The sequence below is a fragment of the Vicugna pacos genome, chromosome 3 (genome assembly GCF_048564905.1).
Source record: "Vicugna pacos chromosome 3, VicPac4, whole genome shotgun sequence".
Taxonomy (NCBI): Eukaryota; Metazoa; Chordata; class Mammalia; order Artiodactyla; family Camelidae; genus Vicugna; species Vicugna pacos.
This window is the reverse complement of record NC_132989.1, coordinates 56,927,726-56,947,818: the sequence shown is the minus strand read 5'-3', so window position 1 is coordinate 56,947,818 and position 20,093 is coordinate 56,927,726. Positions and strand designations below refer to the sequence as shown.

The 20,093-nt window shown below is 35.3% G+C and overlaps 1 protein-coding gene across 2 annotated transcripts in view; it reads right to left on the bottom strand.

Moving 5' to 3' along the window:
- The window catches only part of KIAA0825 (KIAA0825 ortholog), a 351,023-nt gene that overhangs the window by 233,838 nt on the left and 97,092 nt on the right, over positions 1–20,093 (bottom strand). For both annotated transcript variants that reach the window (XM_072958369.1, XM_072958370.1), the window contains 5 exons: positions 16,702–16,929; positions 15,202–15,467; positions 13,693–13,843; positions 9,256–9,446; positions 6,579–6,761 (listed from right to left, as the gene is read on the bottom strand). In XM_072958369.1, the coding sequence (XP_072814470.1) occupies positions 6,579–6,761; positions 9,256–9,446; positions 13,693–13,843; positions 15,202–15,467; positions 16,702–16,929 (1,019 nt within the window). The remainder of the gene's footprint in view (positions 1–6,578; positions 6,762–9,255; positions 9,447–13,692; positions 13,844–15,201; positions 15,468–16,701; positions 16,930–20,093) is intronic.

Below are 20,093 nucleotides of genomic sequence, written 5' to 3'. Positions count from 1 at the left end.
AAGTGAGTAGGAGTCAAAATAATTAAGAATGGAAATTGGGAGTTAAAGTATCTTCATGATGGCCTCGGTTTCTCAGAGAAGTACTGTAGCAAGACTACCTGCCAGCAATTAGTGGGATGGGGCAAGGTGGAGGGTTGGGGCAAAGGGGAGAAGGATGAAAGAGGGAGCTACCCAGAGATAGGATAGGAGGTGTGACTGACAAAGGGCATAAAAGAACAGCTGAGTGATTTTTGTCATCAGTGTTTCAGAGTCTGAATAGAGAGGCCAAGAAAGTGAGGGTGTAGAGGAGGGATACTCACTAGCAAGGGAGCTAGGAAGAGGAGGTGCCGGTAAAAAGTGAGAAGAGATAGAGCAAAGGGTCTGGAAAGAAAGGGAGTCTCAAAGGAAGTGACAGACTGGCGGGAAAGGATGGGACAAGAGACGAGCTTGATGAGAAAGCAGGAGGGACTAGAGGCTGTGGTGTCTTAGCCTCTGCCTACTTTCCCACCTACCCCTTTGCGTAAATCCCCGTTTGTCCAGTTACCTGCAGAGGGTGGGGGACACCTCATTTCTCTAAGAATGAATACCTTACCTAGAATGTCCTCTCTGTTATGTTCAACTAGGTTCACAGATTGCTCGACCTCAAAACCTTCTCCAGTAAGTCTTCCCTGACTACCCTGTCTAAAATATATCCCTACTCACCACCCATTTCCACTCTATGCCCTTATTTAGCTCTGCTTCTTCTTAGGACTTAACTCTACCTCATATCCTTTTACATTCACTTTTTGCTGTCTGCTCCACAATGGGGGTGTCACTGAAGATCACAAATGCACCTGCATGGGTATGTGCTCTGGAGCCAGACAGTCTGGATTTATATCTTGGGTGGACTCTTTATTAGATGTGTAATGTTGTTTGGCAATTAATTTTGCTTCAGTTTTCTCATTTGTAAAATGGGGTGACAAAAATCACCTCACAAGGTCAGTATGATGACTGAGAAATATAAACCCGTAGCAAAGTGCTTTGTGCACAATAAGGGCTCGACATCTGTAAGGTCATATCAGTATGATAACAACAGATGCAAATACTTCTTAAGAAGGTCTCGTTGCAACCACCTCAAAACTGACATGGAATTCCTAATAGTCTGAATGGTTGCCTAGGTACAGTTTTATCCTCCAAATTAGATAAAATAATGGAGGACCTGATAATAATGGAATGGTTATTTGGTGCCAAAATTTCTTACTCTACAAACTGCTGGTAATGCCAATACTTCCCGGAACATTTCTGCCCATCCCTAAACTCTTTTCCTCCACTGACAGTTGCACTGGTAATAGTAAGGTTATTTGGTGATAATAAATGTCATGGCATATGTTTATGGTCTCAGAGGGGTGGGATCTGTATGTGCATTTAATTCCACAGCAAGATCTCAAATTAGTTTCATTATTCTGGAGAGTATAACGGGGTGAAAATTGGCCCACAAGCCTCCATGGGAGAATGAAATGATGATCTTGCTATTAGATAACCTGTAATGATGTTCTCGTATATAGTTAAAAGCGAGACTGCTCTAAATAATTCATAGTGGAAAGTAAAATAGAAGTGCTTGAGCCACAGAATTATATTTTCCACAAGACATAAAAGAATTTTCACATAGCATTTTGAACACTTCTTTAAAACTAAGTCATTGTCTATAGGTTGAAGCAGAATACATTTTCTCACATTTCCAAATGAGCAGCCTATAAAGACAGCTTTGCTTAAGGGGAAAAATACAAATCTGGGGAAACTCCTTGCCTTTAACTTTCCTCCAGCATCAGCTAATCCATGCCCCTTCCCCAACATTAACATCATACTGGCTCTGGGCTGATCAGACCACACTACCTGAGCACTCTCCCCCAGTTTCAGTCTCTTTCGGTTCCCTGATCTACAATTATTGTTGCCTTTTTTCTTTTTTCATTAACAAAACTGATTGACTCCTTGGGCTTAATGTAGCCAGTTGCTGCTAAAATGAAACAAATTCAATGCACATCAAAAGTGAGACAAACTGATATGCTAAAAAGGACTAGCTGGGTTTTTTGTGACACTCTGTTTTGGCTGCCCTCCCAGGAGAACTGTCTCATAATATGATGCTCGTGGAATAAACTTCCAGGATGGAATTGAGATAGCCCAAGGAGGTAAGTTCCACAGGGACAGAGGGGTCAGATCAGACGTCTGGTATCATCTGTGGCTACCATGGTGCCCACCTGGTACCATTGCAGGGGCTCAATAAACATAACTAACAAGAGAAGACCACAACTTCGGAAGAAGTAGAACTGTTTTGAAAGTGAACTATTGGGACAGCACTGGAATACCTGAGATAACTGAGGATGTGTAAGCCTCTCTGATGGCCCTAAAGTCATAGACAACTAACCGTGAATATGTAGAGATAACCAGATAAAACCTACTTCATCATTTTAAACGTAACTCTAAGCCACTGCTTTGCTTTTATAAAGCAGTGTTACCCCTGGGACTATAAGTAGTTGCCTAAATGTCAGTAAGTGAAAGAAATCAAGGTAAGATACTTGGAGTGAAATAGAGTTACATATACTTCTGCCCCTGGCTTGTGTTTCTCATGATGAAAATAACTCTTCGAGGTTAGAAAATGCTGATTTGAAGTTAGCAAATGACTGGAACAATGCCTGGCCTATAGTAGGCACATAGTAAATACTGGTTTAAAAAAAAGAATGAATAAATAGAAGGTACTGTAGATCCTGCTTAGTGGAAAGGAGGATGAATTTCAGGGCCATCTGTGAAGAGCAGTCTTGGGTGGTACCCAGCCAAGGGGCAGATGGGGAACGGGACATACGGTGAAGAGAGAGAACAAGACTTGACCCCAGAGTACAGGGCAGGAAGCAGCCAGTCAGAGATTCAGGGAGCAGGCCTTCGCCAAAGTTAATGACTAGTCGTTTACCAGTGTTTTAACTTATTATGACCCCACATAAAGCATTTTGAGTGTAGTGGGGTTTTTTTAAGCAGAGATTGCCCTCAAAAACAATATTTAGAGGGAAGGGGACAAAGGGAGTTATTTAATCGAAACAAAAGGGCCAAGACCACTAACTGTTTTCTGGATCTGTTGCATTCTACCAGATACTTCTTCGTTTCTCCATTTTTTTTTACATTTTAAATATTTTAATTTTTATTTCCATCCAGTCTGTATTCATTTTTAACAGTTATATTGAAAAATATAATTCACATACCACAAAATTTACTCATTTTAAGTATACAACTAAATGATTATTTACTGTATTCACAGAGTTGTGTAACTTTCACCACTATCTAATTTTATAACATTTTCATTAGCCTCAAAAGAAACCCTGTACCCATTAGCAGGTACTTCCTGTCCTCCCCTCTGCCCAGTCCCTCACAACCACTAATCTACCTTGTGTCTATGGATTTGCTCATTCTGGAAGTTTCTAATAGACTAAGTCATACAATATGTGCTCTCTACATCTGTTTTTTTCCACTTAGCATAATGGTTTTGAGGTTCATCCCTGCTGTAGCATCTATCCAGTTTCCCTTCTTTTTATGGCTGAATAATATTCTACTGTATGAACATGCCACATTTGGTTGATCTATTGACCAGCAGATGCATACCTGGGTTCTGTTTTCAGTTTGTGCCAATATGAAGAATGCTGCTATAAACACTTGTGTACAAATCATTGAACGGACAATACATTTGTCTTTCTTTTTTTTCACATATCTAGGAGTCAAATTACTGTGTCACATGTCCTCTCTCCTCTCTCCTGAGCATCATACATAAGCACACATTGTGCTTAACATATTGAGGAACTACCTGTTTCAAGCAGGCCAGACATCCTTGAAGTATGAAAAACAAAGTTTTAGTCCAACCTTTTCTATTTTGTGAGGGACAGTAAAAGAATTTCAAATAAATAAAGAAATAAACAGGCTTAGACCATAACCTTAAAACACCTAGCTTTAGTTTGAAACAAAACTACAGACAAAGCATTGAAATACCTTGGAATTTAGTGACTCAAAGCTATAAGAATGATACCAAGTGAACCCTAAGATAGGCCTGTTGCTCCTTGGTATAGTGATCAACATTCTGGCCTATTTCTGATGACTCTAGCCTTTCCCTGGTACCTTGGTACTTGTAGTGAACATCATTCTTCCATTTTATTAAATCATGTAACATTGGGGGCACTCAACTTTCAAAAAGTTCCCACTTTAAGTTTTCATAGGACACACTGAAACACTTTGGAAATAAAGTAACATTTAATTTTAACATTAAGTATTTTATTAGACATTCCTAAATTACTTGAATGGGAATATTTCATCTTGCTCACTGCTGCATCCTTTGTGTTTAATCCTGGTGCATAATCATAGGGCTGAGGGAGGCGACATTTGTTGAATCGAAACTAAATTGAATTTACCTAAAACTCTAAGAATTAATTTTTAATTTGCTATACACAAACTAAAACTAAAATTCTATGCAAGCAAAACACAATACATGAAACCACTCTCTGAAACACAATACATGAAACCACTCTCTGGGTATGTATATGAATGTGCATTGAGTACTTGTCTGGATATGCCATTTAACTGTCTTTACGAAAGAACTACAAGCAATAAGCATCTTGAAAAATAAAAGGTGAATATTTTATGTTTCAGCAGGTCTCTTTCCCTGGAGGACAAACCTAAAGTACTCCTTTTACAATATTCTAACAGAAATCTACAAAGGAAGAGTTTAAAAAGAACACAGATTTTTGCAAACAGGTTTCATTCTTTCTGAAAAGATTTAAAAATCATTTTCCTCCTCTGGGATTTAGTGGTCCTATGCTAAGCTCAGAAAGGAAAATACATTCAGTTTACCTGTCAAAACTACTTGGAATTAAGGCAGTTGCCTTCAAAAAAGGCATATCCCACAGAGTGACAAACGTCAGGTACGGTTTATAAAAATTCAATACTATCAACATCTGATTGCTACTTTTCACCAGTTCCCCAAAACATAATCATTTTTAAATGTAAGAAATGATACAATTTAAAAAAAAAATACTACTAATATGACAACTTCACATCCTGGCTGGGAAAAGCAACTGAGTAAATCAATAGGGTTCTTGCAACACATACACATTTTTTTTTCCTTTTTGCTGAGAAACACTTTGCCCTGTAGATTTCCTTTGTCAATACAAAGCAAATATATTTTGAAGATTAGATTTACACGTTGGGGAAACAATCATAAATTTTATATCAACATGAATGGATAAAATTTGTAAAAACATTAATGATCTGAGAAATAATAGAAAAAATTAAAGTATACACAGACTTTTGTTCATGCTTCAAAGCAACACAGCTACCTATGTTTTGTATTAAGAAAAACCAGAGACAGTGCTTGGTATAAAACGTTCTGCAATCCTGGTTGAAATTAGCAATTTAAATTTGTTGAATGAGATTACATACAAATCACAGAGATCTGATGCATAGTTGTTTAAATATGTATCAAAAGGCCACAGGTTAATAATAATGAATGTATGTTACATTATTATTATTAAAATATGCAATCTTTGATAATAATTTATTTGTTTTACAAATGCATTGGGGGTTAAAAATTTTCTATTCATCTGTGACAAACCATGAAATTCAATATTGCTCACCATGACCAATCCATGAAATTTGTCAACTTTGTTCCTGATTTTCACAGGGCCTTCCCCTTAGATGAAATGACCCAGTGAACTAAGAGCATAGTAATTTTTTCATTTACGGTAAATCAGTTTAGTTTACCAGGATTTATTATGGGTTTCAGACCTTGAGCTTTTTACGATTATGCACCATTATGTATATAATCCCAAATTTGCAGCAATTTATCTTACTACTTCTTTCCCTTTCTGAAAGAATTCTCCATTTCTAAAATTAGTTCTCAACAGTAGGTTTGCCAGAAGAAATAATCTGTGAACAATGGGTTTGTTGAAAGTCAAAGAGTGGGTAAAAATTATAGGGAAATTGAAATCAAAGTTAATTACTCTTAGAATTCCTAAATCAAAAGTCTCAAAATTTACTGAACATCAGGATTTACATATTGCCTTTACCAGAAAGATACAGAAACAAATATTTTACCTAATTTATCCTAAGAAATAGAAATATGCATAATTTTTACTATTCAGGAAACTAAGAATATGCAATTATCTAGTCTTTCAGATAAAGTGATTATTTTCGAGGAGAGTTTAAACAAAATTGTGTTAATGTTTTATATGATCTACTCTAACCTCTTTCATAATATTAATAAATTTGAATGAAATAAACCAGAAAAGTAGCTCAAATTTTTAAATTTCCCTAAACCTTATTTATTTAGCTAAGTAAAATATATCAGCATTTAAAAAATGTAATTGCTTATTCTTGTTTCCGCTTGCTATTACTAATTCAGACACAAAAATCTAATGATAAAAATGCAAATCTATGGCAGATTAACTCAAAGTATGGAACCAGGAGATCTCTTCCAGATTTGAGAATATTTTAGAATCATTTTAAAAAAAAATTATTAGAGCAAATAATTTGTTAAATCACACTACTTTATATATAATAATAGCTAAAAGGAAAATGTATTTGCTACTTACTTGTATAATTCAGTTAATGGTGAAGTCAAGATGACTAATGTTGTGAACAGATTATTACAATGGGTATGGATTTTAAAAATTTTATCATCCACATACTCATGGGGATTCAAAAGCGTCTGTACAGATGTGCAAACTGACCATAACATGTTCTCAGTGCATATTAAAATTGTTGTGACATCAAGTCTGTTGGAAAGAAAAAGGAGAAAATTATGTTGAACAAAATCATTTTTCAGCCTGGCATATACACGATCATCCACATCTATTATATATTAAACATATGTAAGAATAGAAATATCTGTTTAGATACCAGAGCTTCAGAGGTCAAAGACACATAGAAAGCATCAAAGATGCTTTTGAGGGGGAAGGTATAGTTCAGTGGTAGAGCACATGCTTAGCATGCAGGATGTCCTAGGTTCAATCCCCAGTACCTTTTCTAAAAATAAACAAATAAACCTTATTACAACCCCCCCAAAAAAACCCCCTCAAAGATAGCTTTTGAGTGTCCAAGTGTTAAATGACCTAAAATATCATTATCTTTAGAGATGGTGATGGCTATGGTAGTAAAGTGTTTCAGGAGTGCTTTAAAAAAAAAAAAAGTTTACTTTGCATTATCCATATACTGCCCAAGAAGCTCAAGAGACTTTCCTTGAAACTATATTCAGCAAAAGAAAAGTCAGATTAAAAGAAAATTTGCCATTATCCACATATGTATGACAGATAAAAATATGACAGTAGAACAATTCTCCCCATCTAAGTATAAGCTGTCAAAGGAAAGTTACAAGATTGGGTAACATGTTCTCCCAGCAAGTGGGAGATGAGAAAAAAAATGACAACAGAAGCACAAATGGAAAAGCTTATAGTTTCAGAAATTTCTAATATTAAATATATTTGTGGAAAATATGCTATATTATTTATCTTATTCATAAATTTATTTCTTTGTTTCTATCTTTCCTGAGTTTTAAAAGAGATCTAAAGATCTGTTTAAAGATGATTTTGGTAACTGACTAAACTGTATAGACCTCAGTTAACTTCCTTTTTTTTCTTTTAAATTGAGGATTGAAGAAATAGAAGAGACAATTTAGAAGTGATAAGAAACAAGTAAGTTTTAGGACCTTTTAAAATGATATTTTGACCTCAACTGTATTATATATAATCCATTTATACATAGATTAATAATATATGACATACAGTACATATAAATCATATATATGGTTTTGGTTATATGACAGTTGGAAATTATTAGGATACTAAAAGCATCAATAATCACCCTTAGGAAGGTTTAACTGTGGTTCGCATCCACTTACTCTCATTGCTAATTAAACAATTGCAAATCCAAGATATATGTATACACACAGACACAAATACAAACATGCATAGGAAATCTGATTTCCACAGTAATGATGGTTTAGAATTAACCATTCAAATAAAAATATTTATTTCACTTATAAAAACTAGAAGAGATGACTCTAACTTTGCATGGCATTTTAATATAACCACTCAGAAAAGAGAAACTAAACATCTCTATAGTACAGTTAATTAATTAAATATATTACCTATTTCATGAGCTAATAGTAAATCTGATTTCGTAAACATCTCACAATAACTTGCCACTTCTGAGTCAAAAGTGATTTAAGCTATGTGAGGAAAAGAATGAAGGTATTCTTTGCTCTCAAAAGGAATTTCCATCCATTATTCAGAGTTCAATGTTTAAAAAAAAAATCACTTGGTCAGTAATTCAAAACAGCCTGTGCAAAATACCATATTTATGGAACACTGTAGCAGGACCTAAATGCCCTTCAAATGCAGCATGCTTTACAAGAATGTGATCAGGAAATGATTTCTACTGGAGGAAAAAAAAAAAAAAGCCTCCAATGTCTTTAGGTTCCTCTTAACATATATTTGAAAAAAAAAATTACACCTAAAAGACAGGTCTTAATCTCATTAGTCAGAATATTTGTAAAACAAAAGTCTTCACTTTGTACAGAACATTGCTGTCACGTAAGCACATTTTTGTAATATTCATTGCCTAGATAACCCATAGAATTGGACTACAATTCAGTCTTTCATTTAAGACCCAGTGACTGGTGCTCCTCATTTTCTATGATTTCATTTTGTTGAACTGGCTTTTAGTAATACATTATGAAAAGAAAAGAAGAAAAAAAAAAGGAAAAGAGGAAAGAAATAATTAGAATATATTAAGAGAAAAATGATTAGACAAAAGCGTTTCCTTAATGAAGATTAACTGCACTATTTAAAGGCTTAAAAAAAAAAAAAACACCAAAAACAAATCCCCAGTTGCCTAGAATCTCAAAGTCAAATTACTTCATCACAGCAGCACTGCTTTCTTCTCCATTTTAGGACCTTAATTTTCCCTCTTTATCTTATTTATTAACCTTTGTACATCTATGTCCTAGATTGTAATACATTTTGACTCACTTTTTAGAAACAAGTGAGTTCTATATACAATTTTAAGAAGAAAAGAGCAAAGCTATTTTGATTCGAGTTCCACATTTCCACTTAAAGTATCTCAGGAGAATTGAATATGATTTCCTTTCAGATGTTAGAAACATGTTAAATATACAATGAGTTTTGTCATGAGATCCAGAATTACATTCTGCTTTAAACAACCGATGGAAAAGTTTTCTTGAAAAGCAATGCTTTTCACACCTTCAATTACCTTATCTGTGGAGTTCTCTTATAACTGGGATGGGCCCGAGCATATCTGGCAGCCAGGAAACCCAAAGATTTCTCCAGCACTTCTGTGAGAGTCTCCTGGGCTAACTTGGGGGGCAGAATGGTCCAGAGATCGTGATGAAGAGCCCACAAGAAATAATGCCACATCTGGAGCGAGAAGGAGCATCTTTCCCCCTGGCAAAACCACCACACATTAAACAAGAGAATCACGTCTTCCCAAATGTCAGTTTGCTTCCTATGAACCTAATTAGTTCAGGCTGAAAGGAAATAGCTGGAGAGTTTGACACACTAGATGACCAAGAAAGATTTTTGACAAGATGTAAAACATCCTTATTGACAAAAGAACATATGTTTTATTTCAATTCTGAGACCAGATATTCTAGTGCAAATCCAGACCACAAGTATTTAACTTAGCATATCCTTGATTTACCTACTCCTGGTCTAGAGTTTAAAATTTACTTTTAAATAATCATCTTTATAGCTGCTAAACAAGTCATGTGAGTTTAAGATAGTGGGCTGATTCTTCTAAAATTAAAATCTAATTATTTAAAATGTTTAAGTGTGTGTATTTTTCTGGTATTGCTAGCATCATTGAGATCATTTTATTTATAAATATAAAATTTCACACTACAATGAAATGACAGGAGCAAAAATAAACATCCTGTATGCTTATCAACATGCAAGAAAACAATGGGGGTAGGTAACTATTGACGATTATTACATTAGGCTATTTCATCCACAGAGTTTTAATAGCAGTAGTAGAAACAGATATTACAATAGTCTGATTTTGCAAGAGCCTCGGCAGATGTTATTATCATTTCTTAAGGATTTTTTTTAGTACTTCATACGTTCAAAGGACCAGATTCTCATTCCTTACCACCCGGCTTGCAAGATCTCTTCTCCGTGCTAACTAACTTTTCCCTGACCACAGAGTGAGACCCAACAGCCAAGGCCAAGGGGAACAGGCAGAAATGAGAAGGCAGCCTCAAGTGATTTGCAACCATTAATTAGTTAAGATGCTCTCAGGGAGGTATGCTAGTATCTGACCTCATTTTCTTCTCAGATTAAAAGATTACTTGAAATAGGAAGAGTAGAATGCGTTCCTCAAACACTATCCGGATTATGTCACTGTATCAAAAGTTAAATGAATAAAACTTCCCATGTTATTTCTAAGTAATCCTCTTTGACTTAAAATTCCTGCTTTGCCCACGACTTCTATTTCTCAAACAAATGTCATCCTAAAAAAATCTGCTGTTCTCTTACACCTAAAGTTGATAGTTCCTTATGCAGATATTCCTTATATATCATTCTCCTGGTAATTTCTTTGATTACTAAAACCTTTTGTAGTCACTGTAATAATAATGATTAATGGTTATTATCTATTGACTTTCAAATGGAGTTTAGAAATGAGTAGAACTGTGCTCTTTGGGTGGGAAATTTGGGCATCAGAATGGCAGAGTCAAGGTCAAACTGGTAGGGACTTTGATCACTTCTGATTTTCTGACTAGATGTGCATTAAAACTGTTTAAGAAAAAGAAAAATCACAAAATTAATGAGGAAGTAGCAAAATTACAGCTTCTTATATATTCTCCGTTATGTGTTCCATGATAAAGAATGCTTTTAAAAATTTCTTCAAGAAGGGAGTTTTCAAGCTTGATTTTCTTATACTATTTTCTGTGTTGTCTGTTAATTAAAGCAAAACCAATCCAGTCGACGCCATGCCTGGTATGAATGATTTACACCTTCTCTACGGCGATGGACTGGTGCTTATCATAACATGGCAACGTGATTTCTCTTCTTTTTCAAAATATTAAAAAACCAATTTCTTTGATAGCTACCTTTTCACAATAAATGAGAAAACAAAAATAAGTTTAGGTACACAGATTTCTTCTCCTAAAAATGAGAAATACTTATTTTTAAGCCTTTTTAAAATATAAACTTCATGTTTACTTAAAAACATTCCAAACCGGTCATCTTTCTCATAATTCTCTTCAAAATGTGTATAACTTCAATGTACACAAGGGTTCTCATTAAACTAAATGTGATTCATTTATTTTTCTGACCTCTTTCCCTATTTGTTGTCATTTCCAAAGTACTCTGCTAGTAAACATCTGTTATTTTTGTAGACCCACTATAATATAAACAGATGTGAGCTTTTATTTAGATTATATATCAGGAAACAAGCAGCTGGGCTTTATTATATAAGCCACTCAATATTATCTCTGAACAGACAATTCTTTATTCTTTGACTATTGGAAAACACAAGTTGCTAAAATAGAGCAGATGTCAGCCATACTAAAAGCTTAATTTTAAACATGTAATTTGAACACCCACTGTGCCATCTGACCAGCACCTCATCAGAGAGATACTGAACTCTTTGGCTCTCTCAACCTGACAGTTTAGGAAATAGAAATAACGTATGTAGGGCTCACTTGCTATCACAAAACCTGAGCAAATATTGCTCGGTATCTTGTAAATTCTTTCACTCTTCCTTTATTACACTCTGCACATGGCGATAGCTTCCCCTGAGATCTCTATCCTACCCTTCGCCTCCAGTCAGGCAGATTTCGTCTCTTCTCGTCTCAAAACAGCCATAGCAGAAACATACTAGTCCTGTTTCACAAATCAGTTGGAATAATGGAGAGAGGAGAGAGGGGTGTAGTAAACGGGATAAAACCATGTCAGGTATGCCAGTTGTCAAAACAACTTAAAAATCTGTGCTATTTTTAGAAGGTTCTTATTTTTGGTAAACAGAAAAGCAGTATCACTTTATTTTTCTGAGCATAAATAACAACCACTAACTCTGCAATTAAATTGTAACTACTGACCATGTAAGTATATGGAAGCTACAGTACCATGTAATCACAGGGTAGCTATCTCGTTATTTCTGTCTTTGCAGCAAAAGCCTTGTCATAAGATCTAAGAGCTGAGTGTTACATGGTAATTTGTCGGGGTTTTTTTTACTTAAATACTTGGTAACTTCAATAACAGGTTCTCAGGGCATCTACTTGTTATTTACACTGTACAACTCTTCTAGCTCCCAATTTGTATAAGAGGAAACAGAATACCCTTATGTTGGACATATAGTGAGATGGTACCTGTTCTTCAATGAAAATGTCATATAAAATTGCTTATTAGGATACTGACATGTTGAAACAGTTTGAAATATGAGATGGATTCATTTCCAACCTCTCTACCTCCAGGCAAATAAGGGACCTGTGATGCTGCCAGGAGAGGGGAAGACCAATACTTTTATTCTTATCTCAGGCTTCCAGCCGCACCACACCACTTTCTCATTTTCATTCTGCTCCCAGCTGTTTGAAGCACATCAGGTTTGGAAAACCCTACATGGATGCTCTTGCGAAAAGAAAAAGTATCTGGGAAAGACTTCTAAAGGAGAGATGAAATGGTCTTAGAAAAAGTGGAAAGCCCTTTAAAAGAGCTTCTTAGCTGCTCTTCTCGGTTGTGGCAACATTTAGTATGATAATACCTCAGGTATAAATGGAGCCAGGGGAACCTTCAGTGTCAGGAAGGTGTCGAGTGACTCCACTGAACAAAACTCCATACTGCTTTTCTTAATACTCCATAGCGATCAGGACAATCAAGAAAAACAAAAATCCTAAGCTTCAGTCTGGAGGATGGGGTAAATTGGAAGAGCTAGTGATGCTGGGCTTGCCTGATGAACTTTTGAAAAACCCTATCTTTGATTAGGATACGATAAATATTTCACCCTGCCCTGAAATCCACTTCAAGGGATTTCAAATACGGTGGTTTATGTATAATCAATGGGATTCAGGGGAAAGGAAACTAATGAAGCCTGATGATGAATACTTTTAAATGACCCAGCTTTGGTTTCACTGGGAATCATTAGGCTTTAATTCAGTAGAAATTTGGGATTTCAAAACATGGGCTAAATGAAAATAGGTAAGCTATAAATGATCAGATGGGTGTTAAAACACACTCATAAGAACATACAATGAGCGGAAAAAATAAAGAATACAGCCGCTTAATAAAAAACATTTATCAAACACAGATGGAAGTATACAACAAGAAAAAAATACAAGGATACCTATTACTGGTCCCTTTGAAAGAAATACAAGGTTGTGGTATTTTGGCATTGTTTTCTCTTTGAGTTTTCATTGTATCACATTATATTCCAACTTATTATATAGCACTGAAACACTGCAGCTCAAATTAAGTTATTTTTACTTTTCAGCAGAAGGAGAGTTCTGATGTCTAATTATTTCAGGTTTTTTAAAAACAGTGTTTTTCTAAGTACAAATTCAATATTTAAAAAATATTATCCTAACAGCCTTCGTGTGTTAGTAATGCCAAGCTCATGTTTCTAATTAGCCAGAAAGCAGGTAGGCAGTAAAACATATTTGTGTAAAAAGGAGGGATAGTAAACTTAACTTCACACCTCATAAAAAGCTTTGTAGTCATCCCAGTGGTGGCTCTCAGCATCCTGTAAAATGCTTGTAGCACAAACTCTGACGCAGTAGTCCGTAATCTGAAACTGTAGAGTGTTGATGAATTCCTGATATCGTTGGACAGGCACCAGGAATATGGGTCTGTTCAGAGGGAATGATCAAAGAGACAGAGATTTAAGGCCTGTGCAGTAGGAGGTAACAATCTCCAGTACTACAAATGGTTTTGATTATTAGATATCAATCATTCATTTCCTCCTAATGCTGAAGCCTGCATCCACATTCACTTTCCAAAAAGGAAAAAAAAAAATGCTGGTCTTTGTTTGGCAAGTCCTTTGAAAGCGTACATCTGCTGTTCCACAAATATGCACTTCAACTTGAGACAAACTGCATTGTCAATACATCATTCAAAAATAAAAGTATTCTTTGTAAGCCTATTATTAGACATCAGTGCATTATTTAGGCATTAAGTTATCATTATTACAGAGAACAACATGCATTTGTCAGAACCAACTTTTATAAAGCTATCACACGTCCCACAAACATACTCTTTATTTTTAAAATTGTAATTTTGTAGATGTCAATTATCTCATAAACTGCTTTACAATATTCAACAGAAATAAAGTGATTTCTGGCACATTTTGTTTATAAATTCAAGTATGAATCACAACATCTGACTCCTTAAGAGAATTAAAGAAATATCATAGTTATATCTTACAACAAGTCAATTTTACTTTTTTTTTAGCTATTTGTAGCACACTCTCTTTTACTTTCTCTGATGACTAAGGAACTGCAAAGGCTGAAGAAGGAATAAAGACTAAATTCTTGGGCTCACACTGGACTGCTGGGTCCACATGTTCCCAGGGGCTGTGCCAGACAGACCATGTGATAACACCGCTGGTCATTTTTATGCTCTATCCAGAAAACATTTGGTCTTTTTGGACAACGAATACATGAGAATTAAGGCTGCCAGATACTTCCTCTTCAAATATGAAGGGTAGCTTATTACTAAGTGGATGTTCTGAAATACGTTTACATTGGTCAATAGACTAGATTGAAACACACCTATTTTATCAGCTCCTAACATCTAGTTGGCCTAGGAACAAAAGAGAAGTGCATTTTCCACAAATATTGTTTCGTGTGACAAAACAGGTTTATTTGACAGTACAACGTGCCTTATAGAATGGAAAGGGTTTGTTTGCTCATGTCATAACAACATGCGGAAAATTGTTGCTCCAGATGAGAGAATGGGAAATGCATGGGTCGTCTGAGTCGGCCTTTAGAGGGAATACCTATCTTTCTTACTATCTATGTACCTGGTTTAATACATCCCATTTGCCACCTTTTTGACATTTCCTAGTCAAGACAAATGAAAATAGTTTATCCTGTTAATGATTATTTTCTCCTTCTCAAATATTACAATCAAAATTCCACTCCTGTGATACCCAAAGATGACATGTTACTTTAAGCTTGGCCATCAACTTAATTTAAATGACACTCACTTCTTAGCATTTTCTTTCATCAAATTATCATACTGCATAAAATGTTGGAAGACATATACCGCAGTGGAGAGCAGTGTGTGTAAATTTTTCAGGGGTGCTTTGGAAGGAACCTCCTTGCCTCTCTCTTGCAGTCTCGCCAGGACAGCTGTTGCCACTTTACAACAGGCCTCCACAAAGTTTGCTCTAATTTCCTGAAAAGAATCATCTCTGCATGCCAGAGCCAGCGGAAGCATTGTGTCGAGCTTTTCCATGATGTCAGAGCAAAACTAGGGAGAAATAAATGTAGCATTGAGTTATTTGCATTTTGACAGTGCCATGTAATTTATATATAGGAAAGCTAAATTCCAAAATAATGAATTTGACATCAAAGTAAGTATAATGACATAACTTTATAATAATTGATATCTCAGTTGTAGAAAGTTAAACATTGTATGCCAAATAAGAAAATACCAAAATGATGCTTCTCTCTACATCACCTTCAAAGTTTGTTTACCAGACAGACACTATGAAAAACTCAAAAAATAGCTTGACATGGCAATGCTTTTATTTGTAGTTAACAGACTTCAGGAAAAATGTATCCTTGATATTAATATGACTGCATTATTTTTAACTTATTCCCTGTTTTTTTTGCTACATTTTCATAGAAGTTTTTTTTAACTAATCACCACATATAAATAAATAAGGCTGTATCAGTTTAATTGAAATAATCTAATAGCATTAGAAACAATCTCACATAGCATCTTCTTATTGGTAAGGAGTCAGCAACTTTCAGAAGTGATGTACTTTTCTTTTCACTAGTTATTATGCATTTACTTGTTTTTAACAGCAAAGGAGGAGTGATGGATGAATGGGAAGGTGCAACTGGCCTCCACTCCAGATCGGCAAACAGAGCTCCCTGGGGAATGATCTGGGGCCTCAGAGAGGCAGTAGCAAAATAAGGAGGCTACCTTTAAGTTGAACTCTCTTTCAAAAACATTTCAATCGTAGGTTGCTGGACTCACTGTAGACTTAATAGAGTAACTATATTTCTCTATTTCCATCATTACTTCCTATTTTCTCAGTATGTTCTGTGACTCTCAAAACACAACTGTAAGACTGATGCTAATGGAAGAGAATGTTCATTAAGGTGTAAATTAATATTTTAAAAGTTGCCCAAACCAATAAAAGACATTAAGTAACTCCTTCAACCTCCTAAATTTCTCCTGGAGTCATTCAAAGGTACAATCCAAATAGTTCCCTAGCTCCCCAGGAAGTCACAGAGGCCCCTTCTTTAGTTGTCTCATATTCATGGAGCACAAAGTTGGCAGCAGGCTTAAGTCCTTTTTGCTTGCACAGAGGCCTATGGATACCAGAGAAGAAAACTGGTGTGGGGTCAAGTGCCAAGTGTTTGCCAAGAGACTCGGCCATTTTTCCACTGATTCATTTTCCAATGTCTTATATTAAGGGGAAAAAAATCTAATTACGCCAATCTAATTTGAAAGTATTTCATTTGATACTTGCCTTTGCAATTTTCTTTGGTTGGTCTTCCTCAGGAACCACTTGGCCATCTTGCCAAACTTGTTGGGCATTTACAAGGGTCAAAGTGTAGCTTATAGTTGAAGACCTTTCATTCTGTTCCTGCTGGAGAATTTTTGTGGAAAAATCTTCAACTGCTGTTGTTATACAATGTGCCAGAGGAAGAGATACTTCTTTAAATGCATTTCTCCAGCCAAAATCTAGTAAAGTAATCTGAAATATAAATTTATGTGAAGTCATATTAATTTTAACTCAACAATGTGTTTCTGTTGTTATAGATATAAAAGTATTATTTTTATTCAGCATGGTGAATATAGGTATTCTTTGATAAATGGTAAAAGCCATTCTTATAACCTAAAAATATTACCCAGTGAGTAAAGCAATATACAAAAACATGTGCATTCTTTACACACAGTAATATACTGACATTTCATTTTAATTCATCAGCGGATTTAATCAAAAATGGGTTTTTTTCAAAGTTTAATCTCTTAAATATAGTTCAATAAAACCATCTTTATGAGAGCTGAAAGTTACACTTACTATGTATCACATAAAGCAACCTTTAAAATCAGTATATTTAATAAAGTCTAAATTAGATTTTTATAGTCTTTTTTATAGTTTATTGTTAACAAGTACTGCAGCATAAGACAGCATTTAATATTCAATCTTTTATTTCTTTTTCACACTCAGAAATCCAGACAAGCCGAAAAATAGCAATAAGAAATTTCTCACTGAAAATATATCACTTCATGTTTCTAGATTTTTATTTCTTTAGAATTTTATTTCATTTCTCCACCCACAAAGTGATAGGCAGCACTACTTCTGTTCCAGAAAATGAAGAATTCAAATGATCTGCATTGCTCTGTGGTAAAGTGTAGGAGAGGCTGGGGTGGAGGCTGGTGGTGTTTTCTTTTCTTTTCTTCTTTTGCTCTTTGGCTCACGTGACAATAGATGCATGAATGGATATTTCCCTCAAGTCCTCTAATGTTCTCTAAAGTATGAAGTCATTATGGATAGTAGGCTGAACCTATGCTTAGGATTAAACTTTCCCTGTTTTTGTTTTTTTTTTAAATTGAAGTATAGTCAGTTTATAATGTTATGTCAATTTCTGGTGCACAGCATAATGTTTCAGTCATACATATACATACATATATTTGTTTTCATATTCTATTTCATTATAGGTTACTACAAAATACTGAACACAGTGCCCTGTGCTGTACAGAAGAAATTTGTTGTTATCTATTTTATATATAGTAGTTAGTATAATACAATCTTGTTTGCAGCAATAATTCACCCACTCCAACTTCAGAAGACTTGAGGCTCAATATCCCTGACTGGATTACTTTCTGGATCCCAGATTTTTTGCTGGAAAAATAAAAGAGCTGAATTGAATGATTTCCATGGTCCCTTTCAGTCTAAAATTACTGAGATTATGATGATTAGCTTAATTTCTTATATACAGCTCCCACTAACCATTATTTTAATGCTTTTTGTATTTGCAGTGAAAAGTAATAAAAATGAATCACCTTCTAGAGCTAAAATTCTGCAATACCATGGCTCTATAATTGGAAAAAGTGGCTCTCCTCCTCATTATGCTTATAATTAAGATATAACTGAAGGTCTTTTCTAGAGTTTACTTGGACCTTTAACATCATAGGCCCTGCATGAAGACACATCTCTCATTTTGCTTTTACATAAAATGAATCAATAATTGTATCTACTCAGCTCATATAATCCCTTTCTTATAAATGAAACTTCGGAAGTACCATGGTATAGTTCTGTGTTATAACAGTATTTTCCTGGGACATATCTATGACCGAAACATAAAAAGGAACCTACCCTTATAAAAATGAACAATAACAACAACAACAGCAGCAACAAAAGTCTGCTTTCTGTACCACCAGGGCATGTCTATTCAAGAAAATCATTCATCCTTTCATTCGTTCATGCATCCAAGGTGAAAGTTGCCATTGATTACCCTGGTCACAGTGACTTGCGTGTGTGTGTACCGTGAGGATTACCTTTGCCCACGGTAATTTATGTGTGATCATAATGCCTTCTGAATTCTCTTTTCAAAATATGGAAAACCAGGCACATAATAGCTGCTCTTAAAAAGAAAATCTAAACTATTCACTACTCAGATCTCCTCCTAGAAGTCTATTTGTTTACGTAAAATATTGTTGGCTTACTTCTACTCTTCCCATCTGATGTCTGGAATCATACACATTCCAGTTAGAGTACAGAACATTTACTAGTTGATCCAAGAAAAAGGAGGGGATAATGTGGCTTTCTGTTCTGTGCACAAAGGAGATACTCACTGAATCCCTTTCTTCAATTATCTAATGCGAATTTCTTAATACCTATTCTGATTTTAGGTTAAAGCATAATGTATAATTTTGCATTTTCCTGATTATTTCCCTTACTTCCTGGGCTGAAACTCGGTTAAAAGTCTATGTTTTTTGCCTTTTTAAATACCTACTATGTCAGTTGAGATCCATTCAGAAAACAGAAACCAGTCTAGGTATTTCAAAAGGAAGAATTTTAATGTAAGGTATTAGTTACCGAGGTGATGGAAGGTCTGAGGAGCCAAACATGGGTTTTGAAGCAAGACAGTTACTTTATTGTTTTAATACAGCAGGAAGCTACTACCACTCCTAGGGCTGGAGGAACAAACTACTATGGGAGTAGTTCCTGGCGTCACCAGTCAAAGCTAAAGATAAGGCCAAACTTCCAGGTAGAACTGGAACTACAGAGGGAGGACTGTGCACTGGGATCAGTACAAAGGAGATGAAGGAGTCCCAGCTACTGCTAGAGATGCTCCCTAAAACAGAGTAAGGGGAATACTCTGGTTTCTCTTCAACATCTACCCTCCACTCATCCATCAATGTTTTTCAATGGCCAAACCTTCGAAGATCCAGGAAGCAAGAATGTCTGGAAGATGTCATTCTATACAGTACAGAACAGAGCATGGAAAGAGGGGTAATGGGTCTAAGAACAAACAGGAACATGCTGAGCACACTAAAATGAGAGGCTAGTCTAAATGATTCATCATTCCTTTTCTTTTTAATCTTCACTTTCTCACTTTTCAACAATTATCTACAGTCCAAATTCTCAAGGTGCAGACACTGAGTTGGCATGAGAACAAAGATTTCTTCACTGCCAGCTCCCTACTCCTTCCATGGAACACATTGTGCAAGAGAACAGTGCTCCCACTAAATTCAACTTTCATCAAAATTTACAAGCCAATTTTCAAACATTAATTATTTTTTTAGTGGGAAAGGGTAAAACTCAAGACATTTTGATTCATAATGGAGTCACAGAAAAATGATGATGCTGTTACATATGAATTTAAAAAAACCCACCTTTCCCCCCATCAC